The sequence below is a fragment of the Macaca nemestrina genome, chromosome 17 (assembly GCF_043159975.1).
Source record: "Macaca nemestrina isolate mMacNem1 chromosome 17, mMacNem.hap1, whole genome shotgun sequence".
Lineage (NCBI taxonomy): Eukaryota > Metazoa > Chordata > Mammalia > Primates > Cercopithecidae > Macaca > Macaca nemestrina.
Genome location: NC_092141.1, coordinates 10,826,357 through 10,851,933, shown reverse-complemented (window position 1 = coordinate 10,851,933; position 25,577 = coordinate 10,826,357). Strand labels below are relative to the sequence as shown.

General features: G+C 47.7%; 1 protein-coding gene across 1 annotated transcript in view; it reads left to right on the top strand.

Annotated features, from left to right (window-relative positions):
* LOC105473568 (myosin heavy chain 3) overlaps positions 1 to 18,582 on the top strand; it is a 28,341-nt gene extending 9,759 nt beyond the window's left edge. Inside the window, exons 10-40 of the mRNA XM_071082348.1 lie at positions 704 to 807; positions 891 to 1,029; positions 2,354 to 2,472; positions 2,556 to 2,705; positions 4,074 to 4,244; positions 4,333 to 4,639; positions 4,746 to 4,816; positions 5,691 to 5,778; positions 5,861 to 5,978; positions 6,363 to 6,486; positions 6,579 to 6,715; positions 6,797 to 7,052; positions 7,243 to 7,485; positions 7,571 to 7,747; positions 7,855 to 8,000; positions 8,081 to 8,171; positions 8,604 to 8,993; positions 9,110 to 9,236; positions 11,262 to 11,380; positions 11,548 to 11,744; positions 12,088 to 12,271; positions 12,930 to 13,095; positions 13,394 to 13,518; positions 14,342 to 14,650; positions 15,094 to 15,297; positions 15,374 to 15,499; positions 16,655 to 16,825; positions 16,917 to 17,021; positions 17,188 to 17,283; positions 17,392 to 17,529; positions 18,435 to 18,582. Coding sequence (XP_070938449.1) covers positions 704 to 807; positions 891 to 1,029; positions 2,354 to 2,472; positions 2,556 to 2,705; positions 4,074 to 4,244; positions 4,333 to 4,639; positions 4,746 to 4,816; positions 5,691 to 5,778; positions 5,861 to 5,978; positions 6,363 to 6,486; positions 6,579 to 6,715; positions 6,797 to 7,052; positions 7,243 to 7,485; positions 7,571 to 7,747; positions 7,855 to 8,000; positions 8,081 to 8,171; positions 8,604 to 8,993; positions 9,110 to 9,236; positions 11,262 to 11,380; positions 11,548 to 11,744; positions 12,088 to 12,271; positions 12,930 to 13,095; positions 13,394 to 13,518; positions 14,342 to 14,650; positions 15,094 to 15,297; positions 15,374 to 15,499; positions 16,655 to 16,825; positions 16,917 to 17,021; positions 17,188 to 17,283; positions 17,392 to 17,529; positions 18,435 to 18,461 — 4,925 coding nt within the window. The 3' untranslated portion in view covers positions 18,462 to 18,582. The remainder of the gene's footprint in view (positions 1 to 703; positions 808 to 890; positions 1,030 to 2,353; positions 2,473 to 2,555; positions 2,706 to 4,073; positions 4,245 to 4,332; positions 4,640 to 4,745; positions 4,817 to 5,690; positions 5,779 to 5,860; positions 5,979 to 6,362; positions 6,487 to 6,578; positions 6,716 to 6,796; positions 7,053 to 7,242; positions 7,486 to 7,570; positions 7,748 to 7,854; positions 8,001 to 8,080; positions 8,172 to 8,603; positions 8,994 to 9,109; positions 9,237 to 11,261; positions 11,381 to 11,547; positions 11,745 to 12,087; positions 12,272 to 12,929; positions 13,096 to 13,393; positions 13,519 to 14,341; positions 14,651 to 15,093; positions 15,298 to 15,373; positions 15,500 to 16,654; positions 16,826 to 16,916; positions 17,022 to 17,187; positions 17,284 to 17,391; positions 17,530 to 18,434) is intronic.
* Positions 18,583 to 25,577: the final 6,995 nt, after the last annotated feature.

Below are 25,577 nucleotides of genomic sequence, written 5' to 3'. Positions count from 1 at the left end.
GGCTGCAGCATTTCAACAGATTTTAGAAAAGGCTATGATTATACCAAATGGGTAGGTGGGCTCTTGTCCTGACCCCCACTCAGCCAGTTTTCCCTATTAACTTCTCCCAGCTGACACTGATAGGCATCATTAGCATGCAAGGCAAGGGAATTTAAAGGTTCTCCCTAGGGTCCTTCCTCTCCATTGTGTGGGAGACTGAGAAGTCTTCCCTGGACCATATTTTCCATGACAGCCTGCGTATTGTGGAGCTGCCTAAAAGATTTTTAATGTTGACTGGGCGCGGTGGCTTACGCCTGTAATCCCAGCACTTCGGGAGGCCCAGGCGGGCGGATCACGAGGTCAGGAGATCGAGACCATCCTGGCTAACACGGTGAAACCCCGTCTCACTAAAAACACAAAAAAGTAGCCGGGCGTGGTGGTGGGCGCCTGTAGTCCCAGCTACTCGGGAGGCTGAGGCAGGAGAATGGCGTGAACCTGGGAGGCAGAGCTTGCAGTGAGCTGAGATCGCGCCACTGCACTCCAGCCTGGGAGACAGAGCGAGACTCTGTCTCAAAAAAAAAGAGAAAAAAAGATTTTTAATGTTAAGTTCAATTTGGGATCCAGCGGTAAAAGTTCCAGCCCAGGGTGCAGGAGCTCAAAACACTCACTGGGTGGTTTTTTTCTTTGCATCCGCATGACCTCCTGGAACGATTCGTCATTTCAGAGCTGCTGCTTATTACGACCAACCCTTACGACTACCCGTTCATCAGCCAGGGGGAGATCCTCGTGGCCAGCATAGACGATGCGGAGGAGTTGCTGGCTACAGATGTAAGTGGAACCAACAGAAGGGGTGGGTGTTCCCCCTCCATCACTGGGGCCAACCGGCTGACGTGCTGCCCTTTCCATGCCAGAGCGCCATTGACATCCTGGGCTTCACCCCAGAAGAGAAATCTGGGCTCTACAAGCTGACGGGAGCCGTGATGCACTATGGGAACATGAAGTTCAAGCAGAAGCAGCGAGAGGAGCAGGCCGAACCGGACGGCACAGAAGGTACAAAATCAGTGTGACAGGCCGCAAACCAGAGTGGGTGGCTGATCCGCTGAGGTCACTTGGTGCTGCTTTTGAAAGCAATTAATCCAGTCAGGCCCAGTGGCTCGCACCTGTAATCCCAGCACTTTGGGAGGCTGAGGGGGCCAGATCACCTGGGTTGGGAGGTCGGGAGTTGGAGACCAGCATGGACAACATGGTGAAACCCCATCTCTACTAAAAGAAAATTAGGCTGGGCGTGGTGGCTGGTGCCTGTAATCCCAGCACTTTGGGAGGCCAAGGCCAGTGGATCATGAGGTCAGTAGATCGAGACCATCCTGGCTAACACGGTGAAACCCTGTCTCACTAAAAACACAAAAAATTAGCCAGGCGAGGTGGCAGGCGCCTGTAGTCCCAGCTACTTGGGCGGCTGAGGAAGGAGAATGGCGTGAACCTGGGAGGTGGAACTTGCAGTGAGCCGAGATTGCACCACTGCACTCCAGCCTGGGCAACAGAGTGAGACTCAATCTCAAAAAAAAAAGAAAAGAAATTAGCTGAACATGGTGGAGCACACCTGTACCAGCTACTCAGGAGACTGAGGCACAAGAGTCAGACAGAGTTTTGCTCTGTCGCCCAGGCTAAAGTGCAGTGGCGCGATCTCGGCTCGCTGCAGCCTCTCCACCCTAGTTCAAGTGATTCTCCTGCCTCAGCCTTCCGAGTAACTGGGATCATAGGCACACACCAACGTGCCTGGCTAACTTCTTTGTATTTTTAGTAGAGACAGGGTTTCACCATGTTGGCCAGGCTAGTCTCAAACTCCTGACCTCAAATGATTCGCCCGCCTTGGCCTCCTAAAGTGTTGGGATTACGGGCATGAGCCACCGTGCCCAGCCGGCTCGAGAGTTTCTTGAACCCAGGAGGCAGAGGTTGCAGTGCACTGAGATCACTCCACTGCACTCCAGCCTGGGCGACACAGTGAGACCATCTCAAAAACAAAAACAAAAACAATTGAAAGCGATTAATCCTTCCATCCGGAGAAGTGAATAACCCTTTCTGGGCCTCAGATGCCCATAGCTGTTGTTGCCACTTGCTTTTGCTGAATCACTCGAATAGTCTTGTTTCAGATGCAGTGAGGGATGACCAGGGCTTTCTGAAACCCAGCCCTGCCTTTTCATAAAGTCCATCACATTCTCTGAGTGACTTAGCTTCCATTGGCCACGTATATGCAGTTTAGCCACAGGGAAGGCACAAATGTACCAAGATGAACTCAGCCAACCTTTGAAACTTCTGGATGATTTTTAAAGCAGCTCCTCTGCTTTTCTAAGTATTGTCCTTGTTTTCTTGCCAGTGGCTGACAAAACAGCCTATCTGATGGGCCTGAACTCTTCGGACCTCCTGAAAGCTTTGTGCTTTCCTAGAGTGAAAGTTGGGAATGAGTACGTTACCAAAGGTCAAACTGTGGATCAGGTAACTGTTTCGAGGCCGGGGAAGGGGGCAGGACCCTGCTGGCCACTGCCTTCATACCCATTAGCTGGTCTTTCCCCTGACAGGTTCACCATGCTGTTAATGCTCTTTCGAAATCAGTTTATGAAAAGTTGTTCTTGTGGATGGTCACTCGCATTAACCAGCAACTGGATACGAAGCTTCCAAGACAACACTTCATTGGCGTTTTGGACATTGCAGGCTTTGAAATCTTTGAGGTTTGTGTTAGTTACATTCATATTTTCATATGGCTTCATGTGAGGGAAATTGGTTTCATGATCCTAAAGGGAAGAGAGCAAGGTGGCTGTCTTGTGGTTTCCTGTAAGAAACTAGATGGAGAGTGGATGGAATAGAGGAGCGGTACTTACTGGAAAGGTTTGTATTAGGTTTTTTTGTTTGTTTGTTGTTTGTTTGTTTTTTGAGACTGAGTTTCACCCCGTCACTCAGGCTGGAGTGCAGTGGTGCAATCTCGGCTCACTGCACCCTCCGCCTCCTGAGTTCAAGGGATCCTCCTGCCTCAGCCTCCTGAGTAGCTGGGATTACAGGCATGTGCCACCATGCCTGGCTAATTTTTGTATTTTTAGTAGAGATGGGGTTTCACCATGTTGGTTAGGCTGGTCTCGAACTCGTGACCTCAAGTGATCCATCCGCCTCGGCCTCCCAAAGTGTTGGGATTATAGGCGTGAGCCACTGCACTCGGCTGGGTTTGTATTATTTTAAAGGAAGGGAAGATGTCTATCAAGTGGAATTTTAAAGGACATTTTGAAATGGATAAAAGAAAAAAAAATTAAATGCAATCACTGATTTAGGGACTGCCATAAAAGAGATACTAAAACTCTCTTATCAGAGAGTTTGATAAGTTAATCATGCACTATTTTCTATAAATATACCACTGGTTCTGTGGTAGACGTGCATAGCCACGGCCAGGCGTGGTGGCTTATGCTTGTAATCCCAGCACTTTGGGAGGCCGAGGCGGGCATGTCACGAGGTCAAGAGATCAAGACCATCCCGGCCAATGTGGTAAAACCCCGTCTCTACTAAAAATACAAAAATTGGATGGGCTTGGTGGCCCACGCCTGTAGTCCCAGCTACTCTGGAGGCTGAGGCGGGAGGATCGTTTGAACCCAGGAGGCAGAGGTTGCAGTGAGCCGAGATGGTGCCACTGCACTCCAGCCTGGTGACAGAGCAAGACTCCGTCTCAAAAAAAAAAAAAAAGTGGATAGTCACTCATCAAAGTGTGTATTTAGTGTTTCCCAGGTACAGGGCATGCAGGTGAAAAAAATAGATGAGCTTGTAGTCTAGTAGAGAAGAAATAGAAGTCTATATGGCACATGGAAGAGTAACTACAAAATAAAGTACATAAGTGATGCCCAGACCTTGGGAACTCAGGAGAGGGAGAAATACCTTCTCATTGGAAGTTTACAGAAGACTCCAAGGAGGAGATGAGGCAGGCCTTGAAGACTGTGACTGTATCTGAAAGTATTAATGTGTTTGACAAGAACCTGGGGCAATGAGGAGGAATGCTGATGGTCTTTGATTTTGAAAGAAGTCTAACTTTTCACATGAACGTTATATTTTGTTGTTAGTATAACAGCCTGGAGCAGCTATGCATCAACTTCACCAACGAGAAACTGCAACAGTTTTTCAACCACCACATGTTCGTGCTGGAGCAGGAGGAGTACAAGAAGGAAGGCATCGAGTGGACGTTCATCGACTTTGGGATGGACCTGGCTGCCTGCATCGAGCTCATCGAGAAGGTATCCAGTTCCATCCCCACTTCTCATAGACTCTTCTGCTCGTTACGGCAGCTCACATTTACCCCTCTGCACTTTGCCTTCAATATAGCCTATGGGCATCTTCTCCATCCTGGAAGAGGAGTGCATGTTCCCCAAGGCAACAGACACCTCCTTCAAGAACAAGCTGTATGACCAGCATCTTGGAAAGTCCAACAACTTCCAGAAGCCCAAGGTGGTCAAAGGCAGGGCCGAGGCCCACTTCTCATTGATCCACTATGCGGGCACCGTGGACTACAGTGTCTCAGGCTGGCTGGAGAAGAACAAGGACCCTCTGAATGAGACCGTGGTCGGGCTGTACCAGAAGTCCTCCAACAGGCTCCTGGCACACCTCTATGCCACGTTTGCCACGGCGGATGGTAACAGGAGTGCTATGTGTTCATGTGATCTCCCTCCATCTGTTCCGCAGTAACAAAAAACCTTTTAGATGCACCTATAACACGTGCCCTCCTTTATTGCTTTCAGCTGACAGTGGAAAGAAGAAAGTGGCCAAGAAGAAGGGTTCTTCCTTCCAAACTGTCTCTGCCCTTTTCAGGGTAAGAAAAATACAAGTTTATTTGCTTCTGATTGGTTTAAGTCTTATCAAAACGAGCAATGTTGAGATTCTAAACTTGGTTTGTTCGAGAGTAGTAGTGTTGTCTTAATCTGATTACTGTCACTTACTGAGGTGAAGTGACAGACGATGAAATATAATAAATATGGTCTAACCAATGTGGGATGACAATATCACTATTATCTTATACGAAAGATAGCTGAGTTGGCTGGTCTGAGTTTCCAGCACAAACTCTCCGATTTTCCTAAAGGACACCAGCAATAGACCTCACGCTCCCAGTGGATCCATCCCCTGAGTTGATTTCAGAAAGCATTTTGTACTTGGCGAGCCTGTGGCTCACTGGGAGACAAAAGACAATTGTATCAGTTACTAGCCTACACCTCCAGCCATAGGACCGTTAAAAGACTGAGTTAGGCTGGACGCAGTGGCTCACGCCTGTAATCCCAGAACTTTCGGAGGCTGAGGTGGGCAGATCACAAGGTCAGGAGATTGAGACCATACTGGCTAACATGGTGAAACCCCCGTCTTCATTAAAAATACAAAAAATTAGCTGGGCGTGGTGGCATGTGCCTGTAGTCCCACCTACTGAGGAGGCTGAGGCAGGAAAATTGCTTGAACCTGAGAGGTAGAGGTTGCAGTGTGCCAAGATCAAGCCACTGCACTCCAGCCTGGGCAACAGGGCGAGACTCCATCTCAAAAAAAAAAAAAAAAAGACAGAGTTAAATCATTTCACTATCCTTTAGAACTTATGATACATTTTAAACATAGATCTTATTTTCATTACAATGGATCTCTGTCTTCATAAAAACCTACAGTAGGCTGGCAAATGTCTTTTTTTCTTCTTCTTCATCTTTTAGGAAAACCTGAACAAGCTGATGTCAAATTTAAGAACTACTCACCCTCACTTTGTGCGCTGTATAATTCCCAACGAAACCAAAACTCCAGGTGAGACACCTGCTGGCTTGCTAGGTGGTGCTCAGTTTTTAAGAACTTCTATGTCAGGCTGATATCTCGCTTCTGTTCCCAGGGGCTATGGAACACAGCCTTGTCCTGCACCAGCTGCGGTGTAATGGTGTCCTGGAGGGTATCCGCATCTGCAGGAAAGGATTCCCGAACAGGATTCTCTACGGGGATTTTAAACAAAGGTCTGTAATAAACATGTTCTATATGCTTGGGGATGAGATGTATGAACACTGAAATTTGAGAGGGAGAAAGATTGGTATGAAAAGAGCAGTTATGGACCTCCATGCGAACTGAACAACCTACCATTTGGCCAAGTCATATATATTTGTTTCTTCCATGGTTTTCTCTGGAATTTATCTGATATACAAAATGGCAGGAAAAGCTCTGGCCGAAGAGTCAAGAGACCTAGATTCTAGACTGCTGTCGAGCAATGTGACTCCGAGCTAGTTCCTTCATCTCCTGGGACCTTGGCCTTCTGCCTATAGGAAGAGAGGCCTGAACTGCATGTTCTCCAAAGTTTGTGTCTTTACCAACAGTCTGTGATGATTTCCGTGTCTACAATGCAGATACCGAGTGCTCAATGCCAGTGCAATCCCTGAGGGACAATTCATTGACAGCAAGAAAGCCTGTGAAAAGCTTCTGGCATCCATCGATATTGACCACACTCAGTACAAATTTGGACATACCAAGGTAATGCATCAGTCCTGACAGATGCTGGCCTGTTTGTCCTCTTGACACAGCTTCTCCAGGAAACTGACTCATGTCACCTTCTGCCCCACAAGGTGTTCTTCAAGGCTGGCTTGCTGGGAACCCTGGAAGAGATGCGGGATGACCGCCTGGCCAGACTGATCACCCGGACACAGGCTGTGTGCAGAGGGTTCCTCATGCGTGTGGAATTCCAGAAGATGGTGCAGAGGAGGTCCAGCAGGGTCTTTGTTCAAACATGAGCTCTTTGGGGAAGGGGAGTCTCTCTCAGAAATAAGCAATGTCTTGTTTTTAGGGAGTCCATCTTCTGCATCCAGTACAACATTCGCTCATTCATGAACGTCAAGCACTGGCCCTGGATGAAACTGTTCTTCAAGATTAAGCCCCTCCTCAAGAGTGCAGAGACCGAGAAAGAGATGGCCACCATGAAGGAAGAATTCCAGAAAACCAAGGATGAACTCGCCAAGTCGGAGGCAAAAAGGAAGGAGCTAGAGGAAAAACTGGTGACTCTGGTCCAAGAGAAGAATGACCTGCAGCTCCAAGTCCAAGCTGTATGTGTTTAGCAACCTTTTTTTTTAAAACTCTTCTAGATTTGATTATTTGTTTAGAAAAATTGGGTTATTGGTGGGGATTTTTGCTTTTTAGTTGAAATGTTTCATAAAGAACTTCATATATAGCAAAATACTGGAATGTTGCAAACCTTATATCATTAAAGGAAATTATTATTCTTTCTGTTTTAAGGAAAGTGAAAATTTGTTGGATGCTGAGGAAAGATGCGATCAGCTGATCAAAGCCAAATTCCAGCTCGAGGCCAAGATCAAAGAGGTGACGGAGAGAGCTGAGGATGAGGAAGAGATCAATGCTGAGCTGACAGCCAAGAAGAGGAAACTGGAGGATGAATGTTCAGAACTCAAGAAAGACATTGATGACCTTGAGTTGACTCTGGCCAAGGTTGAGAAGGAGAAACATGCCACAGAGAACAAGGTATTCTTTTTGTAGCTGTGTCTAGCTTGATATAGTCATTGCAAACTAAACTCTAAGCTTATAATTGCTTGTGGATTCTTCTTAGGTTAAAAACCTTACTGAGGAACTCTCCGGATTAGATGAAACAATTGCAAAGTTAACCAGGGAGAAGAAGGCCCTCCAAGAGGCCCACCAGCAGGCTTTGGATGACCTCCAAGCTGAAGAAGACAAAGTCAATTCTTTGAACAAAACCAAGAGCAAACTGGAACAGCAAGTTGAAGACGTAAGTAAATAATGCTCATCAGGAGTCCTAGAACTCCAGGGTTGGAAGAGCCCTCAAGGGTCCTCTTGCAAAGCATTTGTTCCAAAAGGAAATGGTGCCTTTTTCAGCTGGAAAGTTCCCTAGAACAAGAAAAGAAGCTCCGCGTAGACCTGGAAAGGAACAAAAGGAAATTGGAAGGAGACTTGAAGCTTGCCCAAGAGTCCATATTAGATCTGGAGAATGACAAGCAACAGCTGGACGAAAGGCTCAAGAAGTATGCCCCTCAACCACTGGCTTCCATTTTGCAAGTTACTGTGTATTTTATCTTCATGCATTCTCCATTTCTCTTCACAGGAAAGATTTTGAATATTGTCAACTTCAAAGCAAAGTGGAAGATGAGCAGACACTGGGCCTCCAGTTTCAGAAGAAAATCAAAGAGTTGCAGGTAGGAGCCCTCTGCATTCCTTTCTTCCATGTGAGGCCACTTACAGTGAGCTGGGTGCTGTCTGCTATAAGTCATTCAGAGCAAGTGGGCAAGACTGTGGGGCCACCTGCCTCATGGTTTTCTTTCTGCTAGGCTGGCCTGGCCATGATGAACCGTTTCCCATCACATCTGACAAAATCCATAATTAAAGTATTTAAGTTAACAACTAAAAGTTAACATTTAGTTGAGTGGAAAATGTTCAGGTTTGGTCACTGCAGGAGTAATTACCATGTTCAGGTAGAAAAAATTCATGTGAAAGGAAATTTGCAATATTCACTGGGGGGGAGTCTAAAACTCAGTTTGTCTAATGGGAAGGGAAACCAGCCTGTTTTTGACAATCAGAGTCCCCGGGGGGAACCGACTGCCCACGGGGTGAACTGCTGCCCTCCACAGGCTCGAATTGAGGAGCTGGAGGAGGAGATAGAGGCAGAGAGGGCGACCCGCGCGAAGACAGAAAAACAGCGCAGCGACTATGCCCGAGAGCTGGAGGAGCTGAGTGAGCGGCTGGAGGAGGCGGGAGGAGTCACCTCCACGCAGATAGAGCTCAATAAGAAGCGGGAGGCAGAGTTCCTGAAGCTGCGCAGGGACCTGGAGGAGGCCACCCTGCAGCACGAAGCCATGGTGGCCACGCTGAGGAAGAAGCACGCGGATAGTGTGGCCGAGCTTGGGGAGCAGATTGACAACCTGCAGCGGGTCAAGCAGAAGTTGGAGAAGGAGAAGAGCGAGTTCAAGCTGGAGATTGATGACCTCTCCAGCAGCATGGAGAGTGTGTCGAAATCTAAGGTGCTGCGGGGGGTGGGGGGTGTGGGGGCGGCTCAAGGCTTTCCATCAGAGAGACTCCGTGGTCATTCAAACTTGACTTTGCCAACTGACTCTGCTCCCCTTTCTGAATCCTTCAGGCAAATCTGGAAAAAATCTGCCGAATGCTGGAGGATCAGTTAAGTGAGGCCAGGGGCAAGAATGAGGAAATTCAGAGGAGCCTGAGTGAGCTGACCACACAGAAGTCTCGTTTGCAGACCGAGGCTGGTGAGCAGAAAACCAGTGGGGCCAAAACCTCCTGGCACCCAATGGGCGCAGCTGGCCAAAACCAAGGGCAGGGTGTGTTGAGGGGAGAATCTCTAAGGAAGCATCTTTTCAGGAGAGAAGAAATGGAAATAACTCACAGAAAGAGCCATTTGAAATAGCTTGAAGGGAGAGAACATGAGGAGTTCAGTAAGAACAAGAGAGAAAGAGGAGTAGACCAGAAAGAGAAGGGGCTCAAAATATCATCTCATTCAAACTCTTTCAAAAGTAATATAAACTTGCATCAAACAGACTCTGATGAGAAGAAATGAGACTAGAAATTAAGAGTCAGGGCCTTGCTACTTCTTTCTGCACATTAACTCCGATATTCATTGTCTGCATCCAAGTTTTTGAGAATAAAGAGAGAAACATGGCCACTGTTTAAAGATCCTGGTATATAATAAAAATATAAGGGAGGCCAGATGTGGTGGCTCACGCCTGTCAACCCAGCACTTTGGGAGGCCGAGGCGGGCAGATCACCAGAGGTCAGGAGTTCGAGACCAGCCTGGCCGACACGGTTAAACCCCGTTTCTACTAAAAATACAAAAATTGCCAGATGCAGTGGCTCACACCTGTAATCCCAGCACTTTGGGAGGCCGAGGCAGGCAGATCAAGAGGCCAGGAGATCAAGACCATCCTGACTAACACGGTGAAACCCCGTCTCTACTAAAGATACAAAAAATCAGCCGGGCATGGTGGCGGGTGCCTGTAGTCCCAGCTACTTGGAAGGCTGAGGCAGGAGAATGGCGTGAACCCGGGAGGCAGAGCTTGCAGTGAACCGAGATTGCATCACTGCACTCCAGCCTGGGCGACAGAGCGAGACTCCGACTCAAAAAAAAAAAAAAAAAAGAAAAGAAAAATACAAAAATTAGCAAGGCGTGGTGGCGGGCACCTGTAATCCCAGCTACTTGGGAGGCTGAGGCAGGAGAATCGCTTGAATCTAGGAGGCGGAGGTTGCAGTGAGCCAAGACTGTACCATTACACTCCTGCCTGGGCAACAAGAGTGAAACTCTGTCTCAAAAAAAAAAAAGTAAGGAAAGTTTGTTTGGGGTTTTTGCCTAGAAAATGTGGCTCCACCCAGCCCTGGTGCATCCTCACAGGTGACTCCATCCTTGGCTGGCAGTCACAGCCAAGACAATGAAGAAAAGAAGTTTGGTAGCCACTTTTTTTTTTTTTTTTTTTTTTTTTTTTTTTTTTTTTGGGACTGAGTCTCACTCTGTCACCCAGGCTGGAGTGCAATGGCGTGGTCTCAGCTCACTGTAAACTCAGCCTCCCAGGTTCAAGCGACTCTCCTGCCTCAGCCTCCTGAGTAGCTGGGACTACAGACACATGCCACCACACACGGCTAATTTTTATATTTTTAGTAGAGACGGGGTTTCACTGTATTGGCCAGGCTGGTCTTGAACTCCTGACCTCGTGATCCACCTGCCTCGGCCTCCCAAAGTGCTGGGATTACAGGCGTGAGCCACCGCACCCGGCCTATGGTAGCCACTTTTACAGTCATGTTGGAGGATTCACCTCTGAAATCATAAAGCCCCATTCCATGTTTTTCTCTTACCTCTTTGTAAGCATATAAACTTGAACTTACCCTATTCACCCAAGAGTCTAACCATAGATATAAAGCTCTTAAGTATTTCTCTATGTATTTATTGATAACAAATCAACAAACAGCTGGAAACACCTGCCACTGGGAAGGTCTGATGTGAGTAATTAGGTGCTCCTGGTAATATTTACATTTACAGTTCTTCTCAATGGATTTTTTTTTTTGACAGAACGTCAGTCCCACCTTCCAGTAGTTTCCAACAGTATCTTATCCAGTTCTGCTGTTAGTTTCCTTTTTCATGAACGATATACCTTCTCCCTCAAGAAGAAACTATATCTTATCCTTTTCTCTCTCCCCAGATCTTAGCACAGTGCCTTACACGTAATAGAAACTTGATGAGTGAATGAGTGAATGAATTAAATGAAAGTGTTTCCTTCTGGACACAGGTGAGCTGAGTCGTCAGCTGGAAGAAAAGGAAAGCATAGTATCCCAACTTTCCAGGAGCAAGCAAGCATTTACCCAGCAAATAGAAGAGCTCAAGAGGCAGCTGGAGGAAGAGAACAAGGTACATTGAAGGGAGGCTACTTTGCTCAGATTTTTAAATATCACCTGCGGGAGGAAAAATAATAGGCAACTTCATTCAGTAGGTGGTGACAGAAGGGACACACTTGGATTGCATCATGCACTTGGCACTGAATATATCAGGTGCTCTTCTCTTTTTAACTTCTGCAGGCCAAGAACGCCCTGGCGCACGCCCTGCAGTCCTCCCGCCACGACTGCGACCTGCTGCGGGAACAGTATGAGGAGGAGCAGGAAGGCAAAGCCGAGCTGCAGAGGGCGCTGTCCAAGGCCAACAGTGAGGTTGCTCAGTGGAGGACCAAATACGAGACGGACGCCATCCAGCGCACAGAGGAGCTGGAGGAGGCCAAGTGCGTAGCTCTGTTTGCTTTTAGAAGAACTGCTTGGGAATGAATTCGATGAATTTATTTGTATTACTAGACGTTTCCCCATCTCATGTGTCTTTAAATGCGGTGCTGGGCCATTAGAGGGACCTGGCGTTAGCACGTTTTATTAAAACAAACAACTTTGATCTTGGTTAGACACAAGGCAAGTTATTAATCCCGGATTTTGAGTAGACAGGAAATTCTCCTGGGCGTATAGAAACACATGCGTGTCTGAATCACATAGATTAGTGATTCCAACGTGATGAGTAGTGATGTTCAAGTGGATGGAAACTTAAATATCAGTTACTTCTCTTTCATATTCTTTAAGGAAAAAACTTGCTCAGCGCCTTCAAGATTCTGAGGAACAGGTTGAGGCAGTGAATGCTAAATGTGCTTCACTGGAGAAGACCAAGCAGAGGCTGCAAGGAGAGGTGGAGGATCTGATGGTTGATGTTGAAAGAGCCAATTCCCTGGCCGCCGCTCTGGATAAGAAGCAGAGGAACTTTGACAAGGTGTGGGGTCCGCTCTGTGCTGGGTGAATGCCATGATGCAGGGGATTTCTAGCAGCCGTGGAAGGAGGACAATGCATCCCAGACCTGACTCTGCCCTCACCAGCAGTGTGGCCTTGGGCAAGTCCCTGAACTTCCCCGGGCTGTAGTTTCCTTATCTGCAAAACAGAATGGGAATAGGCTGGGGGTAGAGGTCCCTTTCAAAAGTTGTCCATAGAAACAAACCAGTTTCTACAACGTCGGTGCAGCCCTAAGCATTTTTCCTTTCTGTACTGCTGGTCTGTCTAAGCTGAGGTCCCATTGGGAGGCTTTCTGGAAGCCCTTCTTTCAAGATGGCAGATAAAGCTGATTGAAACCAATGCTTTAATGAAATATTCCAAAGTACGGGGCCATTTTTGTGTTAGGAAAAGGGCAATTATGCCCAGCTAACTCCTTCTCGAAGGATCTATTTGCATTTTCAAGATGGTAGTTGTTCCTGACTCATTACCTTGAGTACATTTATGGAACAAAATCTTGATTAGCCCAATAATCAATAACAAGGAGCCAGGTAAGTGATGCCAAGGGTAGCTGTAACTCTGCATTTAATTTAGTTATTTAGTATTTAGTTAGAAACCTAGAGGAGAGGTCAGAAATGGAGAGACCTTCTGTCCCGGTGTTCCAGGTGTTGGCAGAGTGGAAGACAAAGTGTGAGGAGAGCCAAGCAGAGCTGGAGGCATCCCTGAAGGAGTCCCGCTCCTTGAGCACTGAACTCTTCAAACTGAAAAATGCCTACGAGGAAGCCTTAGATCAACTTGAAACTGTGAAACGGGAAAATAAGAACTTAGAGCGTAAGTCACTCGAAATCCTCTGAAACTTCCTCCTTTCATGCTGTATTGCTCAAGAGCATGCTGGCGTGTGCGGCTTCATCGTTCAGTTTCCTACATACATGTGTGTTAATGCACACACAGAAAGTGTTCACCATCTGACAGGTTACTTTTAGCCTCTCTCTATATGATATCTTAACTCTGGGAAACAGGAAAGCTTAGGATTATAATAAACCAGGTAAAAAGCACCGAGTCAATGCTTTGCATGTCTGGAAACACATGTAGAAGCACTCATATGCAACTGAAACTTACTTCTTTACAGAGGAGATAGCGGATCTCACAGAACAAATTGCTGAAAATGGTAAAACCATCCATGAACTGGAGAAATCAAGAAAGCAGATTGAGCTGGAAAAGTCTGATATCCAGCTGGCTCTCGAGGAAGCAGAGGTGAGCGCTGGGAGGCAGGCGCAGGTGCAGACGCAGTCATGGTGAGCGGCGGCCGGGGAGTCTAGCTACTCCACACTGTGTGTTCATTTTAGCCTTTGTCAAATCACAGTCCTAATGCCTGCTCCTTTCCTGTCACACAGCAAAACTGTGAGGCTGAATGAGAATTTTCTTAAATTTATTGGAGAAGACTGTCATATTAAAATAGGCCTAAAGACGAGATTTTACAAAATATTAGATGAATTAAAAATATCTACAAAGGGCTTTACGCTCCTAAGAAATATGATGATTTAAACATTATTATTGGTTGATAGTATAATCAAAACCAAGAAGCAATGAAACATAGTTTTATTTCTGCCCTGAAGATAAATTTGGGACTTTTTTTTTTTTTTTTTTTTGAGATGGAGTTTCGCTCTTGTTGCCCAGGCTGGAGTGCAATAGTGCTATCTCGGCTCACTGCAACCTCCGCCTCCCAGGTTCAAGTGATTCTCCTGCCTCAGCCTCCCAAGTAGCTGGGATTACAGGCAGGCACCACCATGCCCAGCTAATTTTTATATTTTTAATAGAGACACGGTTTCACTATGTTGGTCAGGCTGGTCTCGAACTCCTGACCTCAGGTGATCCACCCGCCTCGGCCTGCCAAAGTGCTGGGATTACAGGCGTGAGCCACCGCGCCCGGCTAAATTTGGGACGTTTAAAAAGTGAGTTGTGAATATTGTAGGATTAGATTTAGGGCTATTTCCCTGAAGCTTTGTTACCTTGCAGGTTAGTAGAGCTGGCTTCATACCATCACGGACACTATTTGATTTGTTTTTGTTTCTTAAAGGCTGCTCTTGAGCATGAAGAAGCCAAGATCCTCCGAATCCAGCTTGAATTGACACAAGTGAAATCAGAAATTGATAGAAAGATCGCTGAGAAGGATGAAGAGATCGAGCAGCTGAAGAGAAACTACCAGAGAACAGTGGAAACCATGCAGAGCGCCCTGGACGCCGAGGTGCGGAGCAGGAATGAAGCAATCCGGCTCAAGAAGAAGATGGAGGGGGACCTGAATGAAATTGAGATCCAGCTGAGCCACGCCAACCGCCAGGCAGCAGAGACCCTCAAACACCTCAGGAGTGTCCAGGGACAGCTGAAGGTTTGAGAGAACCCCTCGGGGAAAAGCCTCTCCCGTCCTCACATACTCAGAAATGTAGGCTGGGCACAGTGGTGCAAGCCTGTAGTCCCGGCATTCTGGGAGACTGAGGCAAGAGGCTCACTTGGGCTCAGGAGTTCGAGACCAGCCTGGGCAATATAGAAAAACCTCATCTCTACAAAAAATTTAAAAATTAGCTAGGCATAGTGGCACAAGCCTATGGTCTCAGCTACTTGGGAGGCTGAGATGGGAGGATTGCTTGAGCCCAGGAGGCAGAGGTTACAGTAAGTTGAGATCACACCACTGCACACCAGCTTGGGTGACAGAACAAGACCCTGTCTCAAAACAAAAACGAAAACAACAGCAACAACAACTTAGAGATGTAGATGAGGCTCGTGGTCCTAACGCCTCAACTTCAAATAGAATGTTCCTTTTTCTCTGGCTAGGATACGCAGCTCCACCTGGATGATGCCCTCCGGGGCCAGGAAGACCTGAAGGAGCAGCTGGCGATCGTGGAGCGCAGGGCCAACCTGCTGCAGGCCGAGGTGGAGGAGCTGCGGGCCACTCTGGAGCAGACGGAGAGGGCCCGGAAACTGGCGGAACAGGAGCTCCTGGACTCCAACGAGAGGGTGCAGCTGCTGCACACCCAGGTGAGGGGAGGGAGAGGAAGAGAGGCGAGGTTCCAGCCTCAGACGCACCTGGGTAACAGCCCTCCTTTTGCCCTAGAACACCAGCCTCATCCACACCAAGAAGAAGCTGGAGACAGACCTCATGCAGCTCCAGAGTGAGGTAGAAGATGCCAGCAGGGATGCAAGGAACGCTGAGGAGAAGGCCAAGAAGGCCATCACGGACGTAAGGCATCTCCTTCCCGTTGCCCTCGGGCTGCCAGGATTGCATTGCATTAAAGCCCTCTCATAGTTAGACAGGTGCGGTCTCCTCCAGACACACCTGGTGCCCACATTCTGCTCCCCATTCACTCCCATCTCCGCTCAAACTCTCCTGTTCCCTCCTGCACTTTAGAAGAAGGGCATAAGAAAAAAAGGCAGAAAGGGATTATATCCTAGTAGGTCTGCCTGTGGAGAGGTGTGCACGTCTTTCCTTCAACATCTGACTTATTCCAAATATGAAAACAAGAACCTGAGGTGTCAATAGCCTACACATTTCTTCCTTCCTGGGTCTCCGAGGCTTTCTCCTGGCAGCCCACAGCGCTCATGGCGCCACCTGCTGCCCGGCGGGAGAACTTTACCTTGAAACGATTTTGCTGTTCCTGTATAGCTTTCATTCTGCAGAGGCCTTCCCTTAATCTCACTATTTCCAAAACTGTGAGGCTGGGTATCAGATCAGACTAAGTCTCAGGCTCCTTTGAAAATATATATTGGTGATAATGAAAACAAAAATTTCCCTGGGACAGGGGAGGGTTTCAAAGGAGGCCAGCTTAAGAAAGGCAAGAAACTGTTTCCCAGCCTGTCCCTGAAGTTCTCATTGCCTCATTGCTTAGGTTATTTTATCTACTGGGTGTAGCTCTGGCCCTCTTCCCGGGTGGCAGAGTGTGCTTCATCACAGTCTCACCTATTGTCCTTTTTCTTTCTTTCTTCCCCCGCCCACCACCCACCACCGAGACGGAGTTTCACTCTTATTGACCAGGCTGGAGTGCAATGGCGAGATCTCGGCTCACTGCAACCTCCTTTTCCTGGGTTCAAGCAACTCTCCTGCCTTAGCCTCCTGAGTAACTGGGATTATGGGCACCCGCCACCATGCCCAGCTAATTTTTTGTATTTTTAGTAGAGATGGGGTTTCACCATGTTGAGCAGGCTGGTCTTGAACTCCTGACCTCAGGTGATCCACCCGCCTCAGCCTCCCAAAGTGCTGGCATTACAGGCATGAGCCACCACGCCTGTCCTGTCCTTTTTCTTTAGCATGGTCTCTGGTCCTCTGGGGTCCAGGTTTTGACAGTTCCAAGGCACTGGAGCTTCCTCTGCATCCTAGCGAGTCCCATGTGCTTTTCAGGCTGCCATGATGGCTGAGGAACTAAAGAAGGAACAGGACACCAGCGCCCACCTTGAGCGGATGAAGAAGAACCTGGAACAGACGGTGAAGGACCTGCAGCACCGTCTAGATGAGGCTGAGCAGCTGGCCCTGAAAGGCGGGAAGAAGCAGATCCAGAAACTGGAGACCAGGGTGTGTGCAGGAGGAACCCCGCCCGCACCGAGCTTTTTAACCTCCCGATCATGCTCCAGCCCCTGACTAATATCCCCACCCTCTCCCCCAGATCCGAGAGCTGGAGTTTGAGCTTGAGGGGGAGCAGAAGAAGAACACAGAGTCTGTTAAGGGCCTGAGGAAGTATGAGCGGAGGGTCAAGGAGCTGACGTACCAGGTAAGTGGAAAGTAAATGCCATGATCGTGTCCTCTGTGATGTGCAAATGCCACTCCAGATTCTCCACCAAACTATGGGAAGAAACACTTTAGCCCAGAAAGCTGCCCATGCCATGTGCAAATCTGCTGCCTCTTCTCCAGTGACATTCCCATTTTCTCATTCTTAGAGTGAAGAGGACAGGAAGAATGTGCTGAGATTGCAGGATCTGGTGGATAAACTACAAGTGAAAGTCAAGTCCTACAAGAGGCAGGCAGAGGAGGCTGTAAGTGAGATAGGTGCTGACTGCTGCATTGCAGGCTGGGCTGTTTCCCATGGTGAGTTCTGAGAGGGGTGCGTGCTGATCTAACCTGCCTTGGCTCTTTGGTTTTAGGATGAACAAGCCAATGCTCATCTCACCAAATTTCGAAAGGCTCAGCATGAGCTGGAGGAGGCCGAGGAACGTGCGGATATTGCAGAATCTCAAGTCAACAAGCTCCGCGCTAAGACTCGAGACTTCACCTCCAGCAGGGTGAGTTGCTAACCTGGGAGGAGCCCCCCAGGGACTGTAGAAGCTTCTGAGCTGGAAGGAACCTCAGAGAACCCTTTACTTTAGAGGTTGGGAGTCTCAAGCTCAGGAAGAGAAAGTGCTTAAAGTCACTTAGCTGACTGGACCCTCGCTAGAATCCAGGTCTGTGAGTCACAGTAAAAACCGCCATCCTGCGCATGTACACCATGGACTACTATGCAGCCATAAAAAAGAATGAGTTCATGTCCTTTGCAGGGACATGGATCAAGCTGGAAGCCATCATTCTCAGCAAACTAACACAGGAACAGAAAAACAAATACCGCTTGTTCTCACTCATAAGTGGGAGTTGAACGATGAGAACACATGGACACAGGGAAGGGAACATCACACACTGGGGCCTGTTAGAGGGTGGGAGCCAAGGGGAGGGAGAGCATTAGGACAAATGCCTAATGCATGCAGGGCTTAAAACCTAGATGTCAGGTTGACAGGTGCAGCAAACCACCATGGCACATGTAAACCTATATAACAAACCTGCACGTTCTGCACACGTATCCCAGCAAAACAAACTGCCATCCTGAAAACGAGTGAGCGGGTCCCACTGAGCTCTCTCACGCGCCCCCTGCTGGTAATAAAAGGCTGCTGCAGGAGGCTCCTCCAGAGTCCGCTGAACACGGCATCAGACAGTAGGTCGCTGGCTGTCCAGCATTCGGGGCTTGCTCTTTCGTAGGGCCAGTTTCTCAGGCTATGGGGTGACTTCATGTGTGCAATCGTGCATTTTCCCAAGGTCCAAAAAATATCCTGTGTCCCACTGAAGTAGGCAAGCAATTCTCTGATGCCAGCCGGCGAAGCGGTGGGGTGGGAATGTGTCTGCCACCTGACTTAACTCCAGGTGCCTACTTTCTTCCCAGATGGTGGTCCACGAGAGTGAAGAGTGAGCCAGCCGTTCCGGAGCAGGACAGAAGATATGCAAAATGTGTATTTTCTTGGTTCCTGACCATTGATACTTAATGTCCATGTGACTCCTTTTCACATGCAATAAACTTTGCTTTATTTCAATCTGGGGCTGTTTCACCATATTTGTTTTCCTCTTTCCCATGCAGAAATGGTTCCTAGTTTGATGGTTTGTATGGTCAGAGGTGAAATCCTTGTAAGCAGACGGCTCGGTAAATTCAACCGGTGTGTGCATGTGCGGAGGGGGAGATGGCTTTTGGCTTAAATCAAAAAGGAAAAAAAAAAAAACCTTCTGGATTAACCTTTGCTTTGGTGGGGAGTGGGAGGCACAGCTTTTCAAAAGAGTCATCTCTTAATATGACATGAAGGGAACACAAAGGTAGGCTCATGAAAAGCCCTTGTCTCGAGCCGAATACGGTTATAAAGCAAAGGCCCACATTCCCCTTCTTTACATTCTACTGGGGAAATACATCTGAAATCTAGTAAATATTTGTTGTTCATGCAAGCACCGTGCTATCAGGAATACACAAATGAATAAAAAAGAGGCTGGCCCCTTCAACATCTCAGTCTAAATCTACTACTGTTACCTTAGCTCAATGTGCACTATTTCAAAGCTGCACAACAGAAAATCCCACCCCTTACCCAAGATAATCTTGTCTTTACCTTAAGAGGGAAGGAAGGCAGGAAGTCAGATAACCATCTGGTTGACTTGCTACTAGAAAGAGCATCTTCTAGCATGGGATCCTTTGTTTATTGTCATCATTAAATTTATTAGCAATAGTTGCCAAGTTCCCTTCTTTGTCTGATTCCAGAAGATGAGGGGACCTAGTTTGACTCACGTGAGAATGAAAGGCCAAGGGGTGCTCTCTCCAGATGTGGGGGAACTCAACAAATCATTTAGCTTTTTCAATAAATAAATTGCAAAGAAAAAAATATAAAACAAACAGAAGGGGGACTTGTAGATTAAAAGACACTTAGTGGACCTATCCACCAATTGCACTGTGTGGACCTTGTTAGGATACTGCTTTGTACAAACACGCTGTTAAAAAATACGTGCACACACACACACACACAGTCCAACTGGTAAATTTGAAAACTGACTGGATATTGTTGGTGATATGAGATTATTGTTCATTTTAAGGTATAATGTGATATTGTGATTATGCTTTCTAAGATAGTCCTTATATTTTAAAAATACGCGGTAAAGGTCGGATGTGGTGGTTCACGCCTATAATCCCAGCACTTTGGGAGGCTGAGGTGGGCGGATCACAAGGTCAAGAGATCGAGACCATCCTGGCCAACATGGTGAAACCCCGTCTCTACCAAAAATACGAAAATTAGGCGTGGTGGTGCTCACCTGTAGTCCCCACTACTTGGGAGGCTGAGGCAGGAGAATCGCTTGAACCTGGGAGGCGGAGGTTGCAGTGAACTGAGATCACGCCACTGCACTGCAGCCTGGCGACAGAGTGAGACACTGTCAAAAAAAAAAAAAAAAAAAGTGGTAAAATACATACACACCAGAAAGGAAGACTAAGCAAGAGATCTTTGAAGTAAACTTATTTTACAGAATTTAAGACTTAAAGAATTAATAAAAGAGGCCCTTGATGCATTTTATGCAGAACTGGGGTGCCTCTGAACTTGAAAATATCTGGGATCGTGGGACCCCTTGTGTCCACTTATTGTCAAAGTGTGACATTTCCCACAAAGGAGAAGGTGTGGAGTTTGGTGCTGGAAGTGATGTATGACGATCTCTTCTAGGCTTTGATTTTGTGAAGGATATAAATGAAAAGATTCCTTTTCTAAGAGTGAATATTATGACCAAAGTCACCAGTGGTCATTTATTCCATCAAAAAAAGATGCCCATGACTATAGAAAATGTAAGCTGTGTTACTAAGAAGAGAAAAATAAAAGCACCAATTCCATTCCAAATCAGGAACCGCTGTGCCGCACGAGCTGGGGAGGGGTCTCCTCCGACCGTGGAGAGGAGGAGGATGAGATCAGCCACTATTTACTGACTGAACTCTATCCGTGTGCACTTGGCATGCACTCCCTCGTGCCCTCAGCACGCAGACTCAGCCATGAGGAGAGGGACCTTATCAACCCTGCGTTACAGATGAAGACACGAACCACTGAGTGATTTGTTTCAGGTCAAAATGGCAGAGCTGGGATTCTCTCTGGATCCTAAGACTCCTTTACCCTACAAGGTACTAACCTTTTATCAGGGCAGCTGGCCACACAGACAGGTGAAATCCCTCAAAGAGCTGGAGCACAGGGTACAGCTGTGTTGAAACTGGGCTGATAGAACCCAAAGCGTACTTTGTGTTTTCTTTCCGATGATGGACTGTTTCTGTTAGCGTCCACCAGGTGTTTCTCTATAACCCTCCTCTTGTCCACCACCTCAGCCCACCCCATCCTCAGGGAGACTCTCTTAGGACAGGACCTTCGGCCATTCAGTAGGAACTTAGGTGACTTTAGCTCATTTGCAACATCCACCGGCTCTTTCGTACATGGGCTCCAGGGCAGGGTGGCAAAAGAATGAAGGGCGCCTTGAATCTCACTTTTTTTGGGTGAGCCTCTCCAAATTAAGGGCCATTTCTTATCATATTTTTTATTTTCATTGAGAAGGAGTCTCGCTCTGTCACCCAGGCTTGAGCGCAGTGGCGCGACCTCGGCTCACTGCAACTTCTGCCGCCCGGTTTCAAGCAATTCTTGTGCTTCAGCCTCCAGGGTAGCAGGGACCACAGGCACACGCCACCAGGTCTGGCTAATTTTTTTGTATTTTTAGTAGAGACGGGGTTTTGCCATGTTGGCCAGAATGGTCTCGAACTTCTGACCTCAGGTGATCCACCCGCCTCGGCCTCCCAAGGTGCTGGGATTACAGGTATGAGCCACCGCACCCAGCCATTAAGGGCCATTTCTAATTACTTTTCCCCTTCATAAACAGCTTGCTTTTTCTTTTTTATTCTTTCTTTCTGGTGTTGGGGTATGGAATGTATTAACCTTCTCCCTGTAATCCTCATGCTATCTGGAAACCTCTGGCTTTCTGAATTTTTTATTGAGTCTTAAATCTCTTAGCAGTGGCTTTGTATTTTTTATTACTTTTATAATTTTTTAATTACACAAGAAATACACGGCCAAGCACAAGATTAAAAAAAAAAAAAAAAAAATCTGTCAACTATAAAAGGACCGCCAGCAAGGAGGGTAGACTCTTTATTTGGAACAGCTGAAGCCTTGATTTATGGTTGGCAGATGGCCCCCTTCTTAAGGACATGTGAGGGACACAGTTTCTAATAGCAGTAACATGTCCTTATGGGGGAAAACTAGTTGCAGTTTGCAGCCCGCCACCAGCTGGTGAGGGCGGCCTTTCATTTCTCCACGCCTGGATCACCCGACAGCTGAGAGCTTTAATAAAACAAGTGTGCCTAGGAATGTGGGGTGAGCGAGCCACTCAGAACACAGACGTCTTTTTACACCCCTATCAATAATCCCAGTGCTAAAAACAACAGCGGCTGGGAGGTTCTGAGGCTGCTTGCTGGATCTGAGCGGCGATCTGGTTACCCTCAGCCATGCCAAGACATTCTGGAGGCGCTCATGCCCCAACTGCAGGCCATCCGGAGCCAGGGGATGGCACAGATTGTTTTTATCTAAGGTGTTTCATGCTTGCCAAGGTAGTGAGGAGCACGAACTCCCAACTCCTGGGCTTTGATGAGTCTTCTTCGGGTGACGTTAAACGGGACATGGTCCTTGTTCAAAGTCCTGGGGAGATTTAGGAGGGGGATGATAGACACCCTTAGGTGGCCTTCATGGGGAAGCCTGGAGCAAGCTTGCTGAGAGAAGGGTAAAGCATATGGAGAGGTGTCACTGACATAGGACTCCTCAGTGACTCAGGGATAATGGAGACAAGGTAAGGTGAAGCCTCACACCTCAAGGAAGGTAAAGGAAATAAAACTTCCCCAATAAGAGTGATGAAAGAACACAACCAAACCAAGCCCATAGGGGTCCTGCGTGGTAGAGGACGGTGACAGGGTGGCACGCTTTTACAGTCAGAGAACCAAAGAAAGCCCATCTTTTGGATTGAGTTCCTAGCAGGAAAAGCCAAGTGTTGGGGCAATCTATGTGGCCTTGGGGAAAACAAATTCTTTCTCTGTTGACTTTCTGCCTCCACATTTCGGTAATAAAGAGAGGATAATAAGGCAGAAGTGATTCCTGACAAATCTGTGAGCAACCCTTGGTTTTCTTGGCCTGGGGAGTGGGGGTGGCTGTTTGCAATTTACACGGCTCAGAAGCCTGAAGAGAGGATCGAGCGTCCTGGCAAAGGCCTGGTGGGGAGGGATGCTGCCGGGCGAAGCCAGGACACCGTTAGCAAAAAGCCCAGGGCCAGCCAGAGCTTCCTGCTCCAAACTTTACTCCTAGAAATTTCAGATCTGTGTTTCCTTATACATGTATTCATGCATCTGTCATTTACCAACTGCCTATGACATGCCCAGGAACAGGGGATGGGAGAAGCAGAGATACCCAAGAAAGACTGGGGAGAGGGAACGAGGAAAGAGCTCTTAAAGCCCGAAGGCTCCGAATGAGGATGGGAGGAGGGGATGGAGGGAGATGTATTTCCAAACATGACCCAGCCTCGGCTCCAGAAGGGTGAGAAGATCATCCATAGCAGCTGTGCCTATTTTGGGCCTGGGGTCTCTGTCCCAAGAGCAACAGGTGTTGAGACCTGAAAGACAGGTGCATGTTTATTTTGAGGGCCTCATGGCATCATTTCCAGAAACGAAGACTAGCTTTTCAATTCATTATCTCCAGCTAGAATCATCCAATGTCTTCCTTTTCTGCTTCCCTAGTGGCCCACCAGCCTGTGGCTATCGGAGCCTGCCTCATCACACGGGCGCACCGAGGGGGACTTGCAGGTTTCTGGGAAGGGGAGAGGTTTGGACTATGTGACCGTCTCCGGACTGGTGAGGGGTAAAGTACACATTCTCCTCTCAACCACATCCCCCTCCTGAGGAGGCCACACAGGAGAAAGTCAAGTCAGGAAGGAAGGAAGACAACGAGGTGGATACAAGCTGGCCTTCTCTTGCCACCCCACCCCAAGGTGGGTACCCCAGCACCTGTCTGTGCTGACAGAAAGACAACAGCAGCCACTCACAGAGAATTCTATCTAAACATGAGCATAATTTCCAGCACTGTCCCACGAGGTAGGCAGAGGCCATGAGCTTTCAGACGTGATGTTCCCTGTTGAAAAGCAGATTAAAAGGACATGAGGCCGGGCGCGGTGGCTCAAGCCTGTAATCCCAGCACTTTGGGAGGCCGAGACGGGTGGATCACAAGGTCAGGAGATCGAGACCATCCTGGCTAACCCGGTGAAACCCCATCTCTACTAAAAAATACAAAAAACTAGCTGGGTGAGGTGGCGGGCGCCTGTAGTCCCAGCTACTCGGGAGGCTGAGGCAGGAGAATGGCGTAAACCCGGGAGGCGGAGCTTGCAGTGAGCTGAGATCCAGCCACTGCACTCCAGCCTGGGCTACAGAGTGGGACTCCGTCTCAAAAAAAAAAAAAAAAAAAAAAAAAAAAAGAAAAAGGAAGAAGTAGTTTTGGGTCGTCTCTTCCTGCATGTCATGGCTCAATTGAAACCACTTTTTGGCTTGTAAAGGCTGGCGATATGAAGATCTGGCGAGCTGGGGTACACATGGTTCAGCAGCCATTTGGCCCCAAAGTGTGTAGTGTTCAAGACAGACAATGTCACAGCTGAGTCCATTCAAGTTAGTTAATACTGCTTAGTCATCTTTAATCAAGCCTATTTGAAACACAACTCTGACCGGTCACTGCTCTCCCCAGACACTGTCAATGCCCCGCCCGGCCCACCAACAGTTTGGTACATTTGCCTCAGATGGATATTGGATTTTTTTTTTTTTTTTTTTTTTTTGAGACAGAGTCTCGCTCCGCTGGAGTGCAGTGCAGTGGCGCTATCTCCACTCACTGCAACCTCTGCCTCCTGGGTTCAAGCGATTCTCCTGCCTCAGCCTCCCAAGTAGATGGGACTACAGTAGGTGCACACCACCACACCCAGCTAATTTTCGTATTTTTAGTAGAGACAGGGTTTCACCATATTAGACAGGCTGGTCTCAACTCCTGACCTTGTGATCTGCCCACCTCAGCCTCCCAAAGTGCTGGGATTACAGGCGTGGGCCACCACGCCCAGCCTCCTCAGATGGATGCTCAACCTGGCCTTCCACCTGTGCCTGCAGACATGGCTCCCCTTCGCTACTCCCGCCCAGCCACCTCCCCTCGAAATCTTAACACACCTCAGGCTGTCTTGGTCCTCCCCACCCACCAGTGGTTACGCTCCTATCCTTTGTGCACCTTTTTAGGGGCATTTTAAAAAACTCCCTCTACTCTCCCTGAGTAGCAGTCACGACTTACGCTGTCTTACTCACCTTTGTTTGTATCACAGTTCCTATTCCCAATGCTTTGTATTTTCAAAGCCACACACACAGTCATTGGAAGAACACTCAAGTAGGAATGAGAAAATCTGGGTTTCAGTCTTAACTCCTTTCAGTTTCTTTCACAATCTTTGTCATCTCAGTCTCCAGGTTTCTGGTTACTTACTTGAAAAAGGAGAGATCTGAACTATTTTAAGGGTTTCTAAACCTAGCTGGGCATCAGCATTGCCTGGTTTACTTTTTTTTCTTTGAGATGGAGTCTCACCCTGTTGCCCAGGCTGGAGTGCAGTGGTGTAATCTCGGCTCACTGCAACCTCCACCTCCAGGGTTCAAGCGATTCTCCTGCCTCAGCCTCCTAAGTAGCTGGGACTACAGGCGCCCACCACCACACCTGGCTAGTTTTTATATTTTTAGTAGAGACAGGGTTTCACCATATTAGCCAGGCTGGTCTCAAACTCCTGCCCTTGTGATCCACTTGCTTTGGCCTCCCAAAGTGCTGGGATTATAGGCGTGAACCACCATGCCTGGCTGCCTGGTTTACTTTTTAAAAAAATATTCAGAATTTAGGGCTGCACCGTTAGAGATTCTGATTCAATAGGTTGGGTTGGAGCTTGGGAATCTGCATTTATTTTTTTCTTTTTTCTTTTTCTTTTTTTTTGA